Consider the following 18,699-nt stretch of genomic DNA (forward strand, 5'->3'; position numbering starts at 1 on the left):
TCGTTTGATTCGCAAACTTTAATTTGAAAAATGTCAAATAAAGCGGTTCAATCATTTTTAGAATATATGCATATTTGAATAAAAAATTATTTTAATATTAGATTTTTAATATTTTTTTTAATAATATTTATGAAATATTTGATTAATAACACAAAATAACTAAATTAATCAAAATAAAAGAACTTGTTTTTATGGTAAATAAAATATGATATTGGTTTTAGAAATCGCAACTTACAATATTAGAAAATTGAGATTACAACATAATAACATTCTTCGGTCATTTTACACAATAATATTCTTCAAATATATTAATAATAATATAATAATAATAATATATATTTATAATAATATTAACTTTGAATAAATATAATTACTATTTTTTTCATAAATAAGTATCTTTTTTATTTTTTTTTTCAGATAAAAACCTGTTTGGCGCTTTCCATGAGTAGAATTAACTGGAAGTTTACTTTGAGCCAAACAGATATAATGATTTCTAATCGCGTCAGTGCTACAGTCTTCGATCTCATCTTTGACCAGACAACACTGATTTTTATCTCTTCTCATTTATTCAAATTATTAGATTTTCGCTAACATCAATAGATTTTCTCTTAGTGTTAATTTACAATTCTTAAAAATTATTAAAATTGATTTGTAATTTGTGATTTAAGAAGTAAATACTAAATTAAATATGAATTTATTTACTCTTCAAATAAAGCAGGTATGTATACATAAACGTTTCTGACGGTTCCATACAACTTTCGTCATTGGTTAATAATATAAACAAATTCAAATAAATGATTTAATAATTTCAATATAAAACAAAAGGAAGAAATTATTTTATTAGTTTGATGACGTGGCATATAAAGATTTTAATTTCAATGAAATAATTTTCAAAAAAAACTTATAAAAATTATTTGACTATTATTGTATATTTTTTTTTCTTCATTATAACACAATTTTTTAATCGTTAATATTCTGTTTTTCATTACGTTTTATATTATATTAATTTTAATTTTTAAATATTTAATTTTCTTCTTTTCATTTTGTTATAAAAGAAATATTAAGAAATATTATATATTAAAATATATAAGAATATAAAATATTTAAATATCTACAATTTTTGTTTTATTGATTTTATTTATTCTTTTTTAAATTCATTATATATTATTATATATATCATTATATATTATTATATAATTGTTATGAATATTATCTGTATTTGTATTACATAAATCAATCAAATCATTGAAAACTTAACTTAACGATTGAAAAGTCAAAGACTTTTAAAATATTATTTAAATATCGATTTGTGAAAAAAAATTTTTTTTTTTTGAAAAATGTAATTTCATATAATTGTTTCATACATAAAAATATATCATACTCGAAAATAAAAATAAAATAAATAATAAAAATTTTCAGATATCTCGAAAAATATATAACAAAAAATATTTAAGTAAATGCATAATACGATTGAATCATAATCCTGGGCCTTTATCTCAATTTACAGATGAAGAAATTTTGATGAAAGAAAGCGGTAATTTTTCTTATTATCAAATATTCATCAATAAATTGTTTTTTCAAGCAAATATAATATTTTATTTTTAATTAATTATGTATATGAAATATAATTTATATAAAATTTTTTAGTTAACAAATTAGCAAAAGAGGAAATTGCTCCGCTTGTACGTAAAATGGAAAAAGAAAGCAAAATAGATGAAGGATTAATACGAAAACTTTTTGAAAATGGTGTAAGTCTACCATTTTTCATTATAGTAAATTAATATAGATTTGATTTATATAATCTTAAGATATTTATTTCCTTCACCTACTTTTGAATGACGCATAATGCCTTTAATAAATTCATTGATAGTTAATGGGTATTGAAATACCAGAAAAATACGGTGGTTCTGGATGTAATTTCATGACAACAATTTTAAGTGTTGAAGAAGTTGCTAAAGTTGATGGATCTGTGGCAGCTCTAATCGACATTCATAATACTTTAGTAAATTCGTTAATTAAGAAAGTTGCTACGGAAGAACAAAAAAAAAGATATCTACCAAGATTAGCTCAAGATTACGTAAGTATTATAAAACAATTTATAGATAATATAAAATTTATTTCGTAAAATCGAAATATCTCGTAAAAGATTAATCCTATTAAAAAAATATTTTTACAAAAATTATTTGTAAAAAAATATTACATTAAAATAAAAATATCCACTATTAATAGTTTTTCTATAAATTATAAATCATGAAGTCAATTACTTTAAATGGAATTTATTTATTTTAACAATTACTTTAATTACTTTAAATGGAATCAAAATTTTTATTATAGATTTAGAATTAATCGATTAATCGATAATAACTAATATCGAAAAATTTTTAATTTTAGAAATAGTTTAATTTGAAAATATTTATAAAACTTATCAAACGAAAGATAAAAATGTGCAAAACAACGCTTTCATGCTCTTATAATTTATATGTATAATTCCTCTGATTATTTCACGTATATTTACATTCTGTATATTTTATTTTATAGCAAAAATATATATACTTTTTTTATTAATTTTTTATTTTTCGAGGCGGGAAGCTTTTGTCTTACGGAACCTGGTTCAGGATCAGATGCTTTTTCTTTAAAAACTATAGCAAAAAAAGATGGATCCGATTATGTGATAAGTGGAACAAAAATGTGGATTTCAAACTCTGATATTGCAGAATTATTTTTAGTTTTCGCAAATGCAAATCCTTCCGCTGTAAGTCTTATATATTCAATAAATAATAAAAAATAATTGACTGGACTAAAATTGTTTGATTTTACGATATAAAATATAATTCAAACAATTCATTTTATTTAATCATTCAATGCAAATTATTTTATTCGATTTCTATTGAATCGTTCAATTAATTGTTCAAACATAAGAAATTTAATTTTTAATTAATTTCATAATTTCATTATATTTCTTTATGCATTACGGTATTTAAACTTTTAAAAATTGATAATAAATTTTTGTGCATAGGGATATCGTGGTATTACAACATTTTTTGTAGAACGAGATACACCTGGATTGACAATAGCCAAACCAGAAGATAAATTGGGAATTAAAGCATCGGGTACATGTATGATTCACTTCGACAATGTCAGAGTAAATAAAATAATTTTTTGAATATATATAAAAAAATTGTAAATACTTATTACTTGTAAATATTAATTCTTATCATATACGATTTTTTATTGAATAAAGGTGCCCGAAGATAATATTTTAGGACATTTTGGTCATGGATATAAATATGCCGCTGGATTTTTAAATGAAGGACGAATTGGTATCGGAGCTCAAATGATTGGTATAGCACAAGGTTGCTTGGATGCTACAATACCATATACATTAGAAAGAAAGCAATTTGGGAAAGATATATTTTCATTTCAAGTATAAGAGAAAATTTAATTATTTCTCTTATAATAACTAACAAAATCAAACATTTTTTATTATTTTATTTGTTTCTAGTCTATGCAACATCAAATCGCTCAAGTAGTCACTGAACTTGAATCTGCCAGATTATTGGTTTACAATGCAGCCAGATTAGTCGATATAAAAAAAGATGTAATGAAAGAGGCTGCTATGGCCAAATTGGTTGCATCGGGTAATTAATATTTTCTTTTTTTTTTAATGAAATCATATACCAATAAAAATAAATATAAAATATTAAATATAAAATTTATTTTTTCCAATATAGAAACGGCTTTGCGCGTTACTGCAAAATGTATTGACTTTATGGGTGGAGTAGGATTTACAACTGATTTTCCCCAAGAAAAATATTTCAGAGATTCGAAAATTGGTACGATTTATGAAGGAACGAGTAATATGCAATTATCAACAATAGCCAAATGTATTCGTAAAGAATATTCATAAATATTATAATTAATTAAGATTTATTTTATATTTTTTTAACAGTACTTTCTTTTTATAATTGTTTCATTTTTTACTATTTTGTTTATTAATAAATCTATATTAATCTAATTATTGTTTAAATCCGAATTTATTTCGGATCATGAGGTAATTTAAATCCAACGAGATCTGCAGTTTCTTTAATACTTCGTTCACCTTTACCAGCATATCGGATTTTAATTTCTTTGCACATACGCTGAGAATTTAGGTAACAAAGATACGTTTCTGCTAAATTTTTTAATTCTTCTCGTGCTTTACACAAGACTTCAGAAGTTTCTTGATGAGATTTTGCTTGTTCTAAAATATACTGTATCATAATATTATTTTTTGCTTTTTGTTCAGATGACGCTCGTCGAATTTCTTGTATGAGCGAACGAAGCAATTTTGTGTTTGGTTTCATCTTTCTTCTAATCTATAACAGATAAAATATGTTGTTTATCAATTGATACTCAATTCTATCTTAAATTTGCATTATCTTATTTAATACTTTAGAAATTTGATACAGTTATTTTTGTTATAATATACAATTCAATAACTTATAAGAATAATATATGCAACTTAATGATTTATAAAGATTTATTTAATAGTACATAAAAAAATATAATTACAAATTCTTAGCATCTATTTCTTCAGTTTGTTTAGCAGTTAAATAATCAATTTCAATATCTTGATAGCAAGGTTTTTCTTGTTTGTTCCAAAAACTTTGAGGAATTTTACTAATATTCTGTTCAAGAAATATATGAATATTTAAATCATTAAATACTTCTTCATATATGAAATTATTTTGTAAAACAATTTCTGTTACATATGGTTGTATACGTAAGATATAATCAATAGGACTAGATTTATTTGTTTTTCTGAAATTATCTGCCACAATTGAAAAGCTATTTGTTAAAAGAATGCATTTATTTAACTTTTTACACCAATTAGCATAAAGAAAATTATTAATTAAATGTATTGAACAATGTGGCATATATACTAAAGTAATATTATCACATATAATGCGTTTTCCTTCTTCATTAATTTTTATAATATTAAAATCAAGTTTTTTTAGAAACTCAATTTCTTTAGAAGAAAAAATCGGATCATATACATAAACTTGAGGATTAAAATGTTTTTTCAAAAACAAAAGTAGTGCTAATTGATATTTAGAAGATCTGCGACTAAAAAAATGACCCAAACCATAGCACACTATATCAGAAATACCATTGCTATCTAAAGCGTTTAATGAATCTTTCAAATAATGAAAAACATTATCAGCAAATGATGAATTTTTCAGTTCAATTTCAGCCTTTAGCAATTTTCTGAAATTATAAAATTGTTGTAAAAATTTTATGTACATTTAAAAAAAACATGTATATAAAAAATCCTTACCCAAAAACTGTTTCGTAATTAATATTATGATCGTCATCATTGTCATTGTTAGTAGATAAAAATGTACTTGAATGGCATATAGTTCGAATTTTAGGTGCACGTTTCTTTCGATTAGTTACGAGTTTAAATTCTTCACTGTCTCGCATTTTATATATGTATTCTTATATACATAGTTAAAAAGTCTTATATACATAGTGTATGCATAGTTAAAAAGTAAATAATTCAGTTTTGTATGCCATCATTTTATTACTTACCTATTTAAGTAAAAGATTCACATACCCTTCATTATAATTTATATAGCCTATGGTTTAATCACGTTTTTATAATTATAAGAATTATTATAAAAAATATTTCAAAATATAACTAAGATTAGTAATATAAGGTAAGTGAATAAATTTAGAATAAAATGTTATACTAAAATAATTAAAAATAATAAATTGGAAAAAAATTAAGTTTCAGGATTTTCTCTAATAGATGGCCCTATATCTTACTTGTCTTCTATAGATGGCGTCACTATATCGTTGAACTAAAAAAAATAGCAAATTTTATTAATTTTCAATAACTAATACATATTTAAGATATATATAATAGATATATATATTTTTTGTTAAATTTTGTTAAAATTTTACATTGCTATTGTTCGTTTTGTTTTGTTTTTTAAAGTTTATTATTTATTTTTTATCAAGATTATTCAATCTTTTTTCTTATTCAATATATATACATATATGATATGACTATAAATATTTAAGTCAAAAAATAAAAATACTTATTTATATATAATAAAAATATCTTGTTATATTTAACAACGTATAATTATGAAAATGTTAAACAAGGATATAAATAAATATTATATTTTTTATAATCAACATTTTTAAATATTTTGATGATTAAAATAAAAAATTATATTTATATAATTTCATATAATTATATGAAATTATATATTTTGAATAAGAAAGAAGAGAGAAATAAAAATAAAAATGGAAAAATAAAAACTAAATGCTTTGTGCAACAATGTTCGAATGTGAATACGAATGATACAATCCATAAGATGTGATTACCACAAACAAAATATAGGATAGAGACTTATTACCACATCCTATACTTCGTTTCTGAACGTATGACGTATGCTTTATTCGTTGACAACAAATTAACTGAACGATGAGCCGATCTAAGAACGGTCGAGCAAACGATTAACAAGTGTGGAGTAACAGTTATGATCGATCGGTATAAATCGACACGGATATGTAAGGAATCCATCGTAATGAATTCGTGCCGATCGATTTTTATCAACAGCGTTTTTAATATACTACGTTACAGAAGAAGAAACGTGATACGTAAAGGTAAAAGAAAAATTATCGCATTGATCATGTCAAATTGAATGCGCGTTTCTTGCGATAATATATATATATATATATAAATATATATATATATATATATATAAATATTGCAAAATAGTGATTTACTATCTTTTTCTAATAATTAAAAAACATGAAAATATTAAACATTAACATCAACAGTGTTTTCCTTTTTCTTTAAATATTTATAATTCACTATCTATTCGTTGCCATATTTGTTATAAATATTAGAAACAGGAAATGTATCGAAGTAATATATATAATTTAGATTTTTTTATTTATTTACAATATTAATGATATTTTTTTTTACTTAAAAATTGATTATATTGATTTCTTTAGATTATTTTAAACTTTGGCAACATTATAATTACAAATATATTAAAAAATTTATTTTATTTTTATAATCAAATACTAAAGTCGTCTTAGTCTTTCAGAATCCTAAACTTATGAAACAACAAATATAAATTATCTTCATCTCAAGGGTGAAAAACTGAAATTTATGTTGAAGTAAGTTAGCAATTGTGGAATAATTTTATTCTTATTTTTTACGACGATACATTTCGAAAACTATATACATATTTGGCCTCATTGATTTTTTATTCAATGTGATTCAGGCACAAGCGAGTAATACGATATCTACGAGAGACATTTTTTTTTAAAGATGTCTTTAAACATAAGAATGAATAAATGGGCTCCAAAATTGACAATCATCTTTCAGCTGACTATTTGGAGTATCATTGGAATTATACTTCTACAAAAGGGTGTAATCTCCTTGTGTGAAAAGACGAAAGTACAAAATGACACAATTAGCAAACAGGTTCGATATTCTAATCGATTCTGAATATACGATACTACATAATATTTTAATACTCTAAATATATATAATTAAATTATTGACAAATAATTAAATTATTAATGCAAAATTTTGGCAATATTTTTATAAATAAGTAATTTTTTAATGAAATATTTAATAATTCAAATTTTAATAATAATAGTCAATTTTATATAAACAACGTATGTATTTGAATATTTAATTTAATATTTTTCATTTATATTTTTTAAAAATTTGTACATACTTTTAAAAAAAAATATCAAATTAAGAAAATATTCGAGAATACTATTTTCACAGGAAAAGTTAACAAGATGGAATGAAGGTGAATTGTTTAAAAAATCAAATATTACAGAAAATCGTTTTAAAATAATAAAATTTCAAATAGACACTCAACGAGAAAATATCACTATTGATAAATCTAAGAATATTACATCGAATAAACATATCGGCAATGGAATATTTAAAACGATTTCAACGATCAAAAAACGAACAACAATTCGACATGAACACGATACTAGAGATCTACATTCAATTCAATCTTCAACAATTTATTCAAATAACAAAAATGAAGTAGAGAAAATAAAGCACAAAGCGAATATTATTATTCCACTCATTTCTAATGAAAATCCTTATGAGACAGAAAACAGTAAAATGAATGATAGCATGTCAAGTGTTTCATTTGAATTCAAAGACTTTGGTACTACTAATTTAATCAGGTTGAATGAAAAAAATTTTTTTGAACACGAAAACAATGAAATGTCCCATAAAAATATAGGAAACAATAAAAGTGAAGTCAAATCGCGACGATCACACGTAAATCGAATCGGAACAGCTATTGCTATACTCATGCTTGCAATCGGTATTGTCATGTTACTTTTAGGACCGCTCATAGTTATCATACGTACTTTTAGTCATAGAAGACGGACCAGAGAAATGTTAAAATTAAAATGTTATAACGATCAGCCGCCAACTTACGAAGAAGCAACATTGATGGATCAAGCACCAAGATATTCGACGCTTCAATTGGATACAATACTTGATTCTTCTTCTCTTTAATCACTTTGATCTAGTTTTTCTTTTTTTTTTAATACTCTTGATATTTTTATTACATTTTCTGTCAAATTCTTTTTATATATTTCTGTTACTATTTTTAAAATTTTTTTATTATTTTACTTTTTTTTGTTGTTTCATAATGATAAAAATTTCTAATTTAAGCAAATAACATTTTGTAATTGTACGTACTTAAATTAAAGACTATATATATTATTATGTATTTATACATGTATATATGTATACATATATGTATAAATACATATATATATATATTACGATATAATTCTCAACAAGGCGTACATGCAATATCATTTTTTCCTTTTTCCACAATATCATTAATTATTTTTATTTTTAAAAGTATTAATATTTCAAATTTTAAACTTATAAACAAATAAATAAAGAACAAAATATGATGGAACAAAATAAAATGGAATGAAGCGAAATGAGATCACGACAGAATATGACAGAACGGAACGAAACGGAATGAAACGATTTAGTAATTCGAACCAAGATGGTACTGGAAAGTACGATGATATGGTAAGTTTTAAATATTTATTTATTATAAATTTATAAAATGCATTATATTTTTCGTTTTGTGAATTTATGTTTTCTAAATATTCATTAAATCACATATTAGTAAAATTTCATATTTTCTGATCATACAAATATTTTGTTAATATAAATGTTATCTCGAGTGACAGTGCAAAGTTGAAATATTCATGATTAACAATTTTTTTTAAATAAAATTTGATGATTATAATTTGATTTAGTACAAAATTATGTATAAGATATTTAATAAATGATAAACGTTAACTGAATTATAATTTAGATATTTTTGTTTTTATAAACTAATCAAATAAAGGTTATGTGACTAAATTAAAATAATCTTCTTTCAAATTTATTCATGACAAATATTTATTTCCTTTGTATATTTGAATATTTACAGTGTTGACAACAGCGATTATATGAGAAATGGAGATTTTTTACCAACACGTCTACAAGCACAACAAGATGCTGTTAATTTAGTTTGTCATTCAAAAACACGATCGAATCCTGAAAATAATGTTGGTTTGATAACATTAGCTAAGTAAGTCAATTCATACATTCTGTATTAGAAATAAAAAGTATTTGTTATTTTTTTTCATTTAATCGTTATTATTTTAAATAGTGTTGAAGTATTAGCTACACTTACTAGTGATGTGGGCAGAATTTTATCAAAACTTCATCAAGTTCAACCAAATGGTAACTTAAGTTTAATTACAGGAATACGAATTGCACATGTAAATATAAATGATTAATTGTAATTTATATATATAATTTTTATAAAAAACTATAATTATAATATTTATTAACAGTTAGCATTGAAACATCGTCAAGGTAAAAATCATAAAATGCGTATTGTGGCTTTTATTGGTAGTCCTATAGAAATTGATGAGAAAGAACTTGTAAAATTAGCAAAAAGATTAAAAAAAGAGAAAGTTAATGTAGATGTGATCAGTTTTGGTGAAGAAAGCATTAATAATGAAGTGTTAACAGCCTTTATTAATGCTCTTAATGGAAAAGATGGAACAGGCAGTCATTTAGTCACAGTTCCACCTGGACCACATTTATCTGATGCATTGATTTCTTCTCCTATTATTCAAGGAGAAGATGGAATGGGTGGTACAGGTATGGGAGGGTCTGCTTATGAATTTGGTGTTGATCCAAATGAAGACCCAGAATTGGCATTGGTTTGTATTTTATATTTATTTTTTTAATAAAATTTCTTAATTTATTAACTTTTTTAATTTATTTATATGGATAAATTTTACAATTTTTACTTTATTTATGCAGGCATTACGTGTTTCTATGGAAGAGCAACGTCAGCGTCAAGAAGATGAAGCACGTCGTGCACAAGCTAATGAAGCGGCTACAAATAAACCACCAGAAACAATTAAAGAAGTGCATAATGAAGAAGCAATGTTAAAGCGTGCACTTGCTATGTCACTTGAGGGTGCAGAAACATCATCATCAACAGCTGATAATACTGTTCCTGCTAATATAAATGCACCTGATTTTGCACGCATGACCGAGGAAGAACAAATTGCTTTTGCTATGCAGATGTCTATGCAAGATCAACGTAAGATTCAAATATATATATATATATATATGTTTACATGTATGTATACTATTATTTTTTTTTTTATAGAAGAACTTGAATCTCTAAAAGAAGAAGCAATGGAAGTTGAAGAAGATTATGCTGCTGTAATGTCTGATCCAGCATTCTTGCAATCTGTTTTGGAAAATTTACCGGGTGTTGATCCTCATTCAGAAGCTGTTCGTCAAGCTGTTGGATCTCTTCAACAAAACAAGGATAAGGACAAAGAAAAAGAAAAAGAAAAGGACAAAGATAAGGACAAAGATAAGGACAAAGATAAGGACAAAGATAAAGACAAGGAAAAAAAATAAATTTGTGCTCATTAAATATTCTTATTTCATATTAATCAATGTTCTTTGAATATCTTATACCAAATATAAGTTCGAATTTTTCAGAACTTTATTTAACATTTTTTTTATGCTTTTATGTTACATGTGCTTGTAAGTTTATGAAATCATTCTTCTATATGATTATTATATAATTTCTTTTCAATTCTCCTATCTGCATTTTTTTAAAAATTTTTATATAATAACCGAAAAACCGTTACCGTTCAAAAACATCAATGAAACTTCAAAATGGCGCCACGTAGAAAAAGTATTGGATCGTTACGCGGTTCTTTAAATGACAGTTTAGATAAAGAAAATAATTATTTGCGTTCATTAAGTGATTATCAAGCACGAGTTCGAAGGCGAGAAAGTATTCGAAATTATAAAAATGTAGCGGTAAGTATATTTTTCAATTAATAAATTAATTGATAAAATTTAATTAATGTACATTTTTTTAAAAAATTTATATGATTTATTATTTTTTTTTAAATAGAAATTTCTTATTTTAATATTTGAAAAATCTGTATTATTTAAATTTTTAGATATCATTTAAAAATATTATAATTAATAACATATGATTAGGTTATGTTTTTCATTCGAAAAAGAGATTGTTAAATTATCGATATATATATATATATATATATAATATAAGTTAAAATTTAATATTTACAAATTTAACAAATTTAATTATTTTAAATACTTAATATAAATCTTTTATATAACTAATTTTATCATTAATCTTGTGTAAATTGTTTATTTTTTCAAAAATAATTTGTATACTATTTGAAAAATGAATGCTGTAATTTAAAGTCATATAATAATTATATTTATCGGAAATCAAATTGAAAATATTTTTTATTTGATCCATATCTTTTTTATATGAAATAATAACAATAGAAATTATTTTTATAAAAAAAAAAGTATTTTTTGGAAAAATTGATTTATTGTAGGAATATAACTTAGAACAAAAAATTGAACTAGAAACTAAAATCAAAGAAGGATCCTCTAGATTATTAGCTGCTGCGCGGCATCCTGCACAAAGTTTAGAAGCGGCACGTGCTTTGTTAACTTCAAGCAAAAGAATGTCTGCTTATATGGTTGAATTAGAACATCAGAAAAAAAATATATCATTGAAAACAAGGTATATTATTAATCTATTATATTAAATCAATTGTTATATCAAATTATATTAATTTTATACATTTATAATATATATGTTATAATATATTTTAAATATATTTACAACAATACATTTAATGCGAATAAAAATATTCTTTATTATTTTTATATGGTTATTATATGTTTCAGCACTTTTAATAGTAAAGGGAAACTGTCAATTTCAGATCTTAGATTTCCATTAATGTGGAGAGATACTGATCATTTTAAAAATCGTGGAGATTATCGAAGATTTGCAATTTTTTGTATAGTCCGAGTTGGTGCAGAAGTTCATGATACAAATTTACTTTTTCCCATTGATAGAAAACAAACTGATATTAGTTTTCCTGATGTTTTATTGTTCAATAATGTGCCAGCTGAATTTGAATTATCTTTAGAAGTTTATAGTCATATCTTGCAAGAAGATCTTAGTATTGCTAGTACTCCAAGAAAAATTAGAAAAACAATTCATTCTTCAATTTCAAAAACTGTAGGTAGAAAGTTCGCGGCAGTTTTACGAGATGAATATGAATTTAATAAAGTACCACAATTTGAATTGATGGCTTATGCAAAAATGACTCTTGACGATAGCAATAAAAATATACGTTCATATGATCTAACATTAAATAATTTTGGGAATAAAATTCAAATATTGCCACTTTTTGGACATTTTTGTTGTCGCTTAGCTATTCAACCATATTACATGAATAAAGAAATTTGCGCTGGATTTGCAATTGTAAATAATCAACGATGTTGGATACGATTACAGAGTTTTCAAATTGATAGTTGGAAATCAAAGAAATGTATAGAAAAATTAGAGCCTTTATATACGATTTGTATGACCAAGGTAAAATGATATTATACATTAGAATTTATTTAATTCAATTTTTCGATATCAAATATAATCAATATTATATAATATAATATTAATATTTTAGGAAACTATTGTCCGTCGATCAAAATCAATAAAAAATCAATTACGAATAATAAATAATATAACTGACAATGAGAAGCGCGATGTTATAGAATTATATTCAAATGAAGATGCTCAAAAATGGTTTGAACAATTAACAATATGTATTCAAGAACATGCTAGATGGAAACATGCAGTGATAACACCTCAACAAGTTCCAAATTTTGAATATCTAAATGAAAATACAAATATAAAGAATTTTTTTAATAATACAAACAAACGACAAAAATCTCTTTATGACGAAACTTCATTACTAGATAATATTTGTAAAGAAGTAAACATATTTCAATCTAAATAAAAAATATTAATATTGTTTTAATTTGTAAAATGTATTTATATTTATTAGATACTAAAAATTATAATTAATAAAAGCTGTGAACTTTTAAAATAATTAAAAATAATAAAAAATATCAAAATAGTCATAATAATTATATATAATTATATTTTTTCATAAAATCATTTCTTTCCAGTATTATTTTTTAAATTATTATTTAAATTTACCATCAAATATTATAATGCATTATTAATGATACATTTTTACACTTCAAACTTTATTCAATTCATTAAATTCTTATATACATTTTTCTAATGAATTTCATCATAGATATTTACATAATATGAAATATTAATATTCAAATAATTTTAATGTTAATTTATAAAACATATTTTTTATTAATTAGATTATATTTTATTAAATTAGATTATAAATAAAAATTAAAATAAAAACTACAGTTGAATATACAATTGTATTTATCATTCAATAGATTTAATTTATATTTGATTATTTAATTAATAATCATTAAATAAATAAATTAATGATAATACATTAATTATTTTTTCTTCCTAAAATAATCCAACCACCAATGATAGCTAAAATAGTGAAACTTTGTGCTCCAACTCGAGTACGCATCATGAATTGAGACATTTTAGTATTTCCCACATAAAAAGAATATATACCATAACAAAGAGCACTTGTAGTTGCTAAAATACCTAAAATAATTTTATTAAAAAATAGAATTTACAATGTTTTATTTATATGTAAAATAGTATTTATATGTATTATATTATTTATATGTAATTATATGTATAAGTAGAGGTTATATTCACCCAAAGGTATTATAGGATTTTGTTTTACTTTACGCATCATTTTTTCTCTAAGTGTTTCAAATTTATATTCATCATTCAATTTAGTACGTACACGAATCCAATCTAATTCATTTAACTCTTCTGAATTATTTGATGTACGTGACGACATTATTTATTATTGTATAGTATAGAATATAAAAAAATATTTGAATTTGATAGAATGATAAAATTTAGATTAAATTACTCCTTAAAATTATATTTGAAAAAAAATCAATCGTAATAATATTTTGGACAATTGACAAATTTTAATTAAACATGTCTATTCAAATAAAATACATGTGATATAGGTATTTTAGAACATACATAGTATATATAATAGTATATATATATAATATAAGCGAGTTCATAAAATATACGTTTAAGCAAAGTACTTATATATGTGTGTCAATTTGGAATTTTTTTCATCAATATAACATTTATATTTTTATAACGTTTTAATTCATTTTTTTGTTTGTTTTATGTTTAACTATTTTGAATTATTAAATTTGTTTAAATAATAAATATTCAATATTCGAAACAGAATATGAATGTGCGTGATACTGTGGATGAATTAACGCAAATAGGTATAGAAATACGTGGAAGTTTGGAATTATTGCTTGACAGAAAAGAACAAAAGGAGTTAATATTACGGCATATTAAAACATTTTCAGATAAAAATATACGGATCGCTGATTTTCAAGCAGGTATTTTTATATTTGTTTTATTATTATACAGAATAAAAATTTAGTACACATTTAATTATATATATGAAGAAATTATTGTAATTAGTAAATGTAGATTGTATTAGAGTTGTACAAGTGTTTCAATTTACATGAAACTGATTATGACATTGATTATTTATATATGATCTATAGTTTCTAAATTTTGAAGATAATTCTGTATTTTGTATATTTGTATAAAGTTTTATATTATTATATTATTATATAGAATATATAGAATTTATGAATATATAGATTTTATTTAAATTCATATTATCTTTCGATTTTTTTTTTTCGAACGTTTAAAAATTTTAATGACTGCTTTTCGTTAGGCAAAAGATATTGTATGTAACGATTTATGTTACACAACGAAATGTTTAAAAAATCCAAGGAACAAAATATGAAGAATATTAGGGAGCTAACTACAGCAAGTTCAAATCAACCATTGTGTTCGAATGATAAAGAAAATATTTTACTTACAGAAGAAGAAATACGCGAATATTTTAAATTAATAGAACACGAAAAAATTCTCGATCAAGAATTGACCAATTTAAAAATTGAAGAAACAGAATTTCGTTCAATTCAAGAAACTATGGATTTATTACACAAATACAATGAAATTAAAGATGTAACTCAAATGGTTATAGGAGCAATAGCTGTATTAAATAAAACTACCATCAAGAATTTGTATGATCAATATGGTTTATCATTGGAAGATCATTAAATTTAATTTATTCTTTTCATATATATTTTATATGTTTTTATTATTTTCATTTATCCATTCTTTATATAATTTATTTTTATTTTATCCTAAAAATTTAATAGTTATATGTCATTTCATAAAAGTTGCAATTTTGATGAATTTGATAATTAATCTTCAAAGAAATTTATTTATAAATATGATAGGTTTGGAATGGTTCAATGTCACAGAGGAATTATCTTTATATCGACATCTCAATGGAAAGATTATTATTTTGGATTTCTTTACGTATTGTTGCATCAATTGTATGCACATTTTGCCAGATTTAGATGACCTTGAAAAAAGATTTCCAATTACTGATGGCCTTGTTGTTGTTAGTATATACAAAATATATAATATTTAATTAATTAAGATTAATAATTGCATAATATTATTATAATATTATTACTTTACTAAATCATATTATTACTTTTTTGTAGATTGGAGTACACAGTGCAAAATTTTCAAATGAACAAGATTCAAAGAGACTCTTGTCAGCAATTCAGAGATACAATATAAAACATCCAGTTGTAAATGATAAAACATTGTCAGCATGGCATAATTTAGGAATTTCATGTTGGCCAACATTACTAATGATAGGTAATTGTTGTATATTTATTATTATGATGTATATTTATTTGACTTATATAATAATTGTATATATAATTATGTATATTATTATCTTCAAAAACCTCTAAAATATATAAAAAAAAATTAATATATAAATATAAATATAAAAATATAATATAAAAATTAATATATATATATATATATATATGTATAAAAATAATATATATATAAAAAATTTATATATTATAGGTCCTACTGGGGAATTACTAGCTGTTTTTGTAGGAGAAGGACATAGAGATGAATTGATTCTATTTGTAGAAGTAGCGTTAACTTATTTTAAATCATTAAATAAAATATTTAAAAATGATCTGCCTTTGCAATTGGAATGTCATTTATTGGCTACTGTGGATAATAAAAATCTTTTATTCCCTAGTAAATTGGAGATTTTTCAGAATGAGCAAGGAGAAAATTTGATCATAGCTGATACTGGGAACAATAGAATCTTAATAATGGACACTAAAGGAAATATACAACATGTTATTGGTGGTTCTAATCCTGATTTCAAAGATGGTGATTTTGAAAATGCAAGATTTAATGCACCTCAAGGAGTGTGCATATTAGATACTTTTATTTATGTTGCCGATAATGGGAATCATGCAATTAGAAAGGTAATCATTAAATTCTATACATTTATATACTTTGTTTGAACTATGCCTTTTAAAATAATATAAATGAAATTAAAATATATTTTAGATAGATTTGATAAAAAAAATAGTAATTACTGTTGTTGGTACGGGTATTCAAGGTCATGATTATATTGGAGGTAAAATTGGTAAAGATCAAATTTTGTCTTCACCATGGGACTTAGCTATTTATAAATATGAATATAATAAAAATATTATACCTATATTATTAATCGCAATGGCTGGTACTCATCAGATTTGGGCACTTTTTTTAGAAGATACTGTTTGGTGGAAAAAAAGGTAAAAGTTTAAAGTTTATTTTAATATCTATAAAAGATAAACAGAATAATATTTCATTTTAAATTTATATAGAGAATACAAAGCGGGTACTTGTATTGCTATAGTAGGAAGTGGCAAAGAAGAAAATCGTAATAATTTGTATCCTCATACAGCTGGTTTAGCACAACCGTCTGGTTTAACTATAAACAAAGAACGAAAAATTGCATTTTTTGCTGATAGTGAAAGTAGTGCTATCAGAAGCATAGATTTAGAAAGTGGACAAGTTTCGATCGTTTGTGGTGCAAACAGAAATCCAATGGTATGTTTTAATATATATAAATAAATTTAAATAAATAATAATAAAAACTTCAAAAAATTAAGAAATATAAATTTTAAAAATTCTATCATAATTAATCGATAAATAATTAATAGTATGTATTCAAAATACATCATATTTTATTTAACATGAAATATTGTGATATTGCAGGATTTGCACGATTATGGAGACTCTGATGGTATAAAATATGCAGCTAAGCTTCAACATCCTTTAGGTATAACTTGGCACTCGAAAGACAATGCTGTTTATATAACTGATACATATAATCACAAAATTAAAAAAATTGATGTAACTACTCAGTATTGTAAAACTATATATGGTGATGGAAAACCAAATGAGAAATTTTCAGTATGTTACATTTAGACAAGATTTATATTTACTAATTTACTAATTTAATCAGTATGTGAATTTCTTATATAATTCCTTTATAATTTATAGTTCGATGAACCTAGCGGTATTGCTATCAGTCCTGAAAAAGATCTCTTATATGTGGCTGATACTAATAATCATGTAATAAAGGTTATCGACATGAAAAAGGAAAATATTACTACGGTAAATTATTATGCTTTTATTTTACAGATATTGAAAGTAAAACAATATATAGATATTTATAGATAATATTCATTATTATTACAGTTATCGATAAACATTTCGACGATTGAAATGAATAACAGTTCTAAAAATATTTATTTTTTCGATACCACAGTTAACGAAAAAGGTGCCGAATTAAACATTTCATTCAACATAATATTTTTTGAACGCGATTTAAAATTAAATTTAGATGCACCACAAAGATGGACTTTGAATTTGCCTATAAATAATTCTGGATGGATAGCTAGAGCAAGAAATGGAGAACTTTCGAGTCCTATATCAATAAAGATTCCCGAAGGAAGAGAAACACAAGAGATGTGCGTGATTTTGGATATTATTGCTTGCAAAACAACCGAGTGCGTATCAAAAAAATTGTCAGTAACATATCGTATACATCAAGATGCACATGCTTGTAATATTGTAACCGAACAAAAACAACTTATTGTTAAATAATAAACATTCTTATTTTCATTTCTCTATCTTTCTTATATATTAAATAGATAGAGAA

The 18,699-nt window shown here is 23.2% G+C and overlaps 6 protein-coding genes across 8 annotated transcripts; 4 read left to right on the top strand and 2 right to left on the bottom strand.

Moving 5' to 3' along the window:
* Positions 1-422: 422 nt before the first annotated feature.
* LOC108000837 (short/branched chain specific acyl-CoA dehydrogenase, mitochondrial) lies at positions 423-4,359 on the top strand. Its single transcript, XM_017061474.3, has 9 exons — positions 423-718; positions 1,420-1,534; positions 1,648-1,748; positions 1,871-2,077; positions 2,582-2,752; positions 3,017-3,142; positions 3,242-3,424; positions 3,503-3,638; positions 3,732-4,359. Exons 1-9 carry the CDS (start codon positions 689-691, stop codon positions 3,905-3,907), a joined length of 1,245 nt encoding a protein of 414 aa, XP_016916963.1. The 5' UTR covers positions 423-688; the 3' UTR covers positions 3,908-4,359.
* Positions 3,911-5,463, bottom strand: LOC108000862 (SRR1-like protein). Its single transcript, XM_017061521.2, has 3 exons — positions 5,318-5,463; positions 4,552-5,247; positions 3,911-4,355 (listed from the first exon to the last, which is right to left on the bottom strand). Exons 1-3 carry the CDS (start codon positions 5,461-5,463, stop codon positions 4,340-4,342), a joined length of 858 nt encoding a protein of 285 aa, XP_016917010.1. The 3' UTR covers positions 3,911-4,339.
* Positions 5,464-8,951: 3,488 nt separating this feature from the next.
* On the top strand, positions 8,952-11,096 carry LOC108000842 (26S proteasome non-ATPase regulatory subunit 4). Its single transcript, XM_017061487.3, has 6 exons — positions 8,952-9,094; positions 9,504-9,644; positions 9,726-9,837; positions 9,913-10,287; positions 10,391-10,676; positions 10,746-11,096. Exons 1-6 carry the CDS (start codon positions 9,069-9,071, stop codon positions 11,003-11,005), a joined length of 1,200 nt encoding a protein of 399 aa, XP_016916976.1. The 5' UTR covers positions 8,952-9,068; the 3' UTR covers positions 11,006-11,096.
* Positions 11,097-11,201: 105 nt separating this feature from the next.
* On the top strand, positions 11,202-13,576 carry LOC108000832 (rhotekin-2). Its single transcript, XM_017061459.3, has 4 exons — positions 11,202-11,416; positions 11,971-12,161; positions 12,329-13,022; positions 13,114-13,576. The coding sequence occupies exons 1-4, from the start codon at positions 11,270-11,272 to the stop codon at positions 13,444-13,446; spliced, it is 1,365 nt and encodes a 454-aa protein (XP_016916948.2). The 5' UTR covers positions 11,202-11,269; the 3' UTR covers positions 13,447-13,576.
* Positions 13,577-13,671: 95 nt separating this feature from the next.
* On the bottom strand, positions 13,672-14,403 carry LOC108000873 (HIG1 domain family member 2A, mitochondrial). Its single transcript, XM_017061543.3, has 2 exons — positions 14,256-14,403; positions 13,672-14,138 (listed from the first exon to the last, which is right to left on the bottom strand). Exons 1-2 carry the CDS (start codon positions 14,401-14,403, stop codon positions 13,975-13,977), a joined length of 312 nt encoding a protein of 103 aa, XP_016917032.1. The 3' UTR covers positions 13,672-13,974.
* Positions 14,404-14,442: 39 nt separating this feature from the next.
* On the top strand, positions 14,443-18,662 carry LOC108000822 (NHL repeat-containing protein 2). 3 transcript variants are annotated; one of them, XM_062086013.1, is made up of 10 exons: positions 14,443-14,581; positions 14,815-14,977; positions 15,899-16,065; positions 16,172-16,331; positions 16,551-16,969; positions 17,055-17,284; positions 17,357-17,582; positions 17,751-17,948; positions 18,039-18,152; positions 18,237-18,662. In XM_062086013.1, the coding sequence occupies exons 2-10, from the start codon at positions 14,818-14,820 to the stop codon at positions 18,642-18,644; spliced, it is 2,082 nt and encodes a 693-aa protein (XP_061941997.1). In that variant the 5' UTR covers positions 14,443-14,581; positions 14,815-14,817; the 3' UTR covers positions 18,645-18,662. The 3 variants fall into 3 exon arrangements, with proteins under 3 accessions (XP_061941997.1, XP_016916935.1, XP_061941996.1); XM_017061446.3 differs by lacking the exon at positions 14,443-14,581 and having other exon boundaries at positions 14,722-14,857; positions 14,945-14,977; XM_062086012.1 differs by lacking the exons at positions 14,443-14,581; positions 14,815-14,977 and having other exon boundaries at positions 15,682-16,065.
* Positions 18,663-18,699: the final 37 nt, after the last annotated feature.

The sequence above is a fragment of the Apis cerana genome, linkage group LG15 (assembly GCF_029169275.1).
Source record: "Apis cerana isolate GH-2021 linkage group LG15, AcerK_1.0, whole genome shotgun sequence".
Lineage (NCBI taxonomy): Eukaryota > Metazoa > Arthropoda > Insecta > Hymenoptera > Apidae > Apis > Apis cerana.

What these genes read in the sequence shown, in the direction of transcription:
- LOC108000837 (XM_017061474.3), top strand. Translation starts at nt 689, where the DNA reads ATGAATTTATTTACTCTTCAAATAAAGCAG. An exon ending in AATTTTGATGAAAGAAAGCG is followed by an intron (nt 1,535 to 1,647) that starts GTAATTTTTCTT and finishes AAAATTTTTTAG; the next exon opens with TTAACAAATTAGCAAAAGAG. An exon ending in CAAGATTAGCTCAAGATTAC is followed by an intron (nt 2,078 to 2,581) that starts GTAAGTATTATA and finishes TTATTTTTCGAG; the next exon opens with GCGGGAAGCTTTTGTCTTAC.
- LOC108000862 (XM_017061521.2), bottom strand. Translation starts at nt 5,463, where the DNA reads ATGCGAGACAGTGAAGAATTTAAACTCGTAACTAATCGAAAGAAACGT. An exon ending in AATTACGAAACAGTTTTTGG is followed by an intron (nt 5,248 to 5,317) that starts GTAAGGATTTTT and finishes TTATAATTTCAG; the next exon opens with AAAATTGCTAAAGGCTGAAA.
- LOC108000842 (XM_017061487.3), top strand. Translation starts at nt 9,069, where the DNA reads ATGGTACTGGAAAGTACGATGATATG. An exon ending in CAGGAATACGAATTGCACAT is followed by an intron (nt 9,838 to 9,912) that starts GTAAATATAAAT and finishes ATTTATTAACAG; the next exon opens with TTAGCATTGAAACATCGTCA. An exon ending in GATGTCTATGCAAGATCAAC is followed by an intron (nt 10,677 to 10,745) that starts GTAAGATTCAAA and finishes TTTTTTTTATAG; the next exon opens with AAGAACTTGAATCTCTAAAA.
- LOC108000832 (XM_017061459.3), top strand. Translation starts at nt 11,270, where the DNA reads ATGGCGCCACGTAGAAAAAGTATTGGATCGTTACGCGGTTCTTTAAAT. An exon ending in AATATATCATTGAAAACAAG is followed by an intron (nt 12,162 to 12,328) that starts GTATATTATTAA and finishes TATATGTTTCAG; the next exon opens with CACTTTTAATAGTAAAGGGA. An exon ending in ATACGATTTGTATGACCAAG is followed by an intron (nt 13,023 to 13,113) that starts GTAAAATGATAT and finishes TTAATATTTTAG; the next exon opens with GAAACTATTGTCCGTCGATC.
- LOC108000873 (XM_017061543.3), bottom strand. Translation starts at nt 14,403, where the DNA reads ATGTCGTCACGTACATCAAATAATTCAGAAGAGTTAAATGAATTAGAT. An exon ending in AAATCCTATAATACCTTTGG is followed by an intron (nt 14,139 to 14,255) that starts GTGAATATAACC and finishes AAATTATTTTAG; the next exon opens with GTATTTTAGCAACTACAAGT.
- LOC108000822 (XM_062086012.1), top strand. Translation starts at nt 15,682, where the DNA reads ATGATCAATATGGTTTATCATTGGAAGATCATTAAATTTAATTTATTC. An exon ending in GCCAACATTACTAATGATAG is followed by an intron (nt 16,332 to 16,550) that starts GTAATTGTTGTA and finishes TATATATTATAG; the next exon opens with GTCCTACTGGGGAATTACTA. An exon ending in ACTGTTTGGTGGAAAAAAAG is followed by an intron (nt 17,285 to 17,356) that starts GTAAAAGTTTAA and finishes AAATTTATATAG; the next exon opens with AGAATACAAAGCGGGTACTT.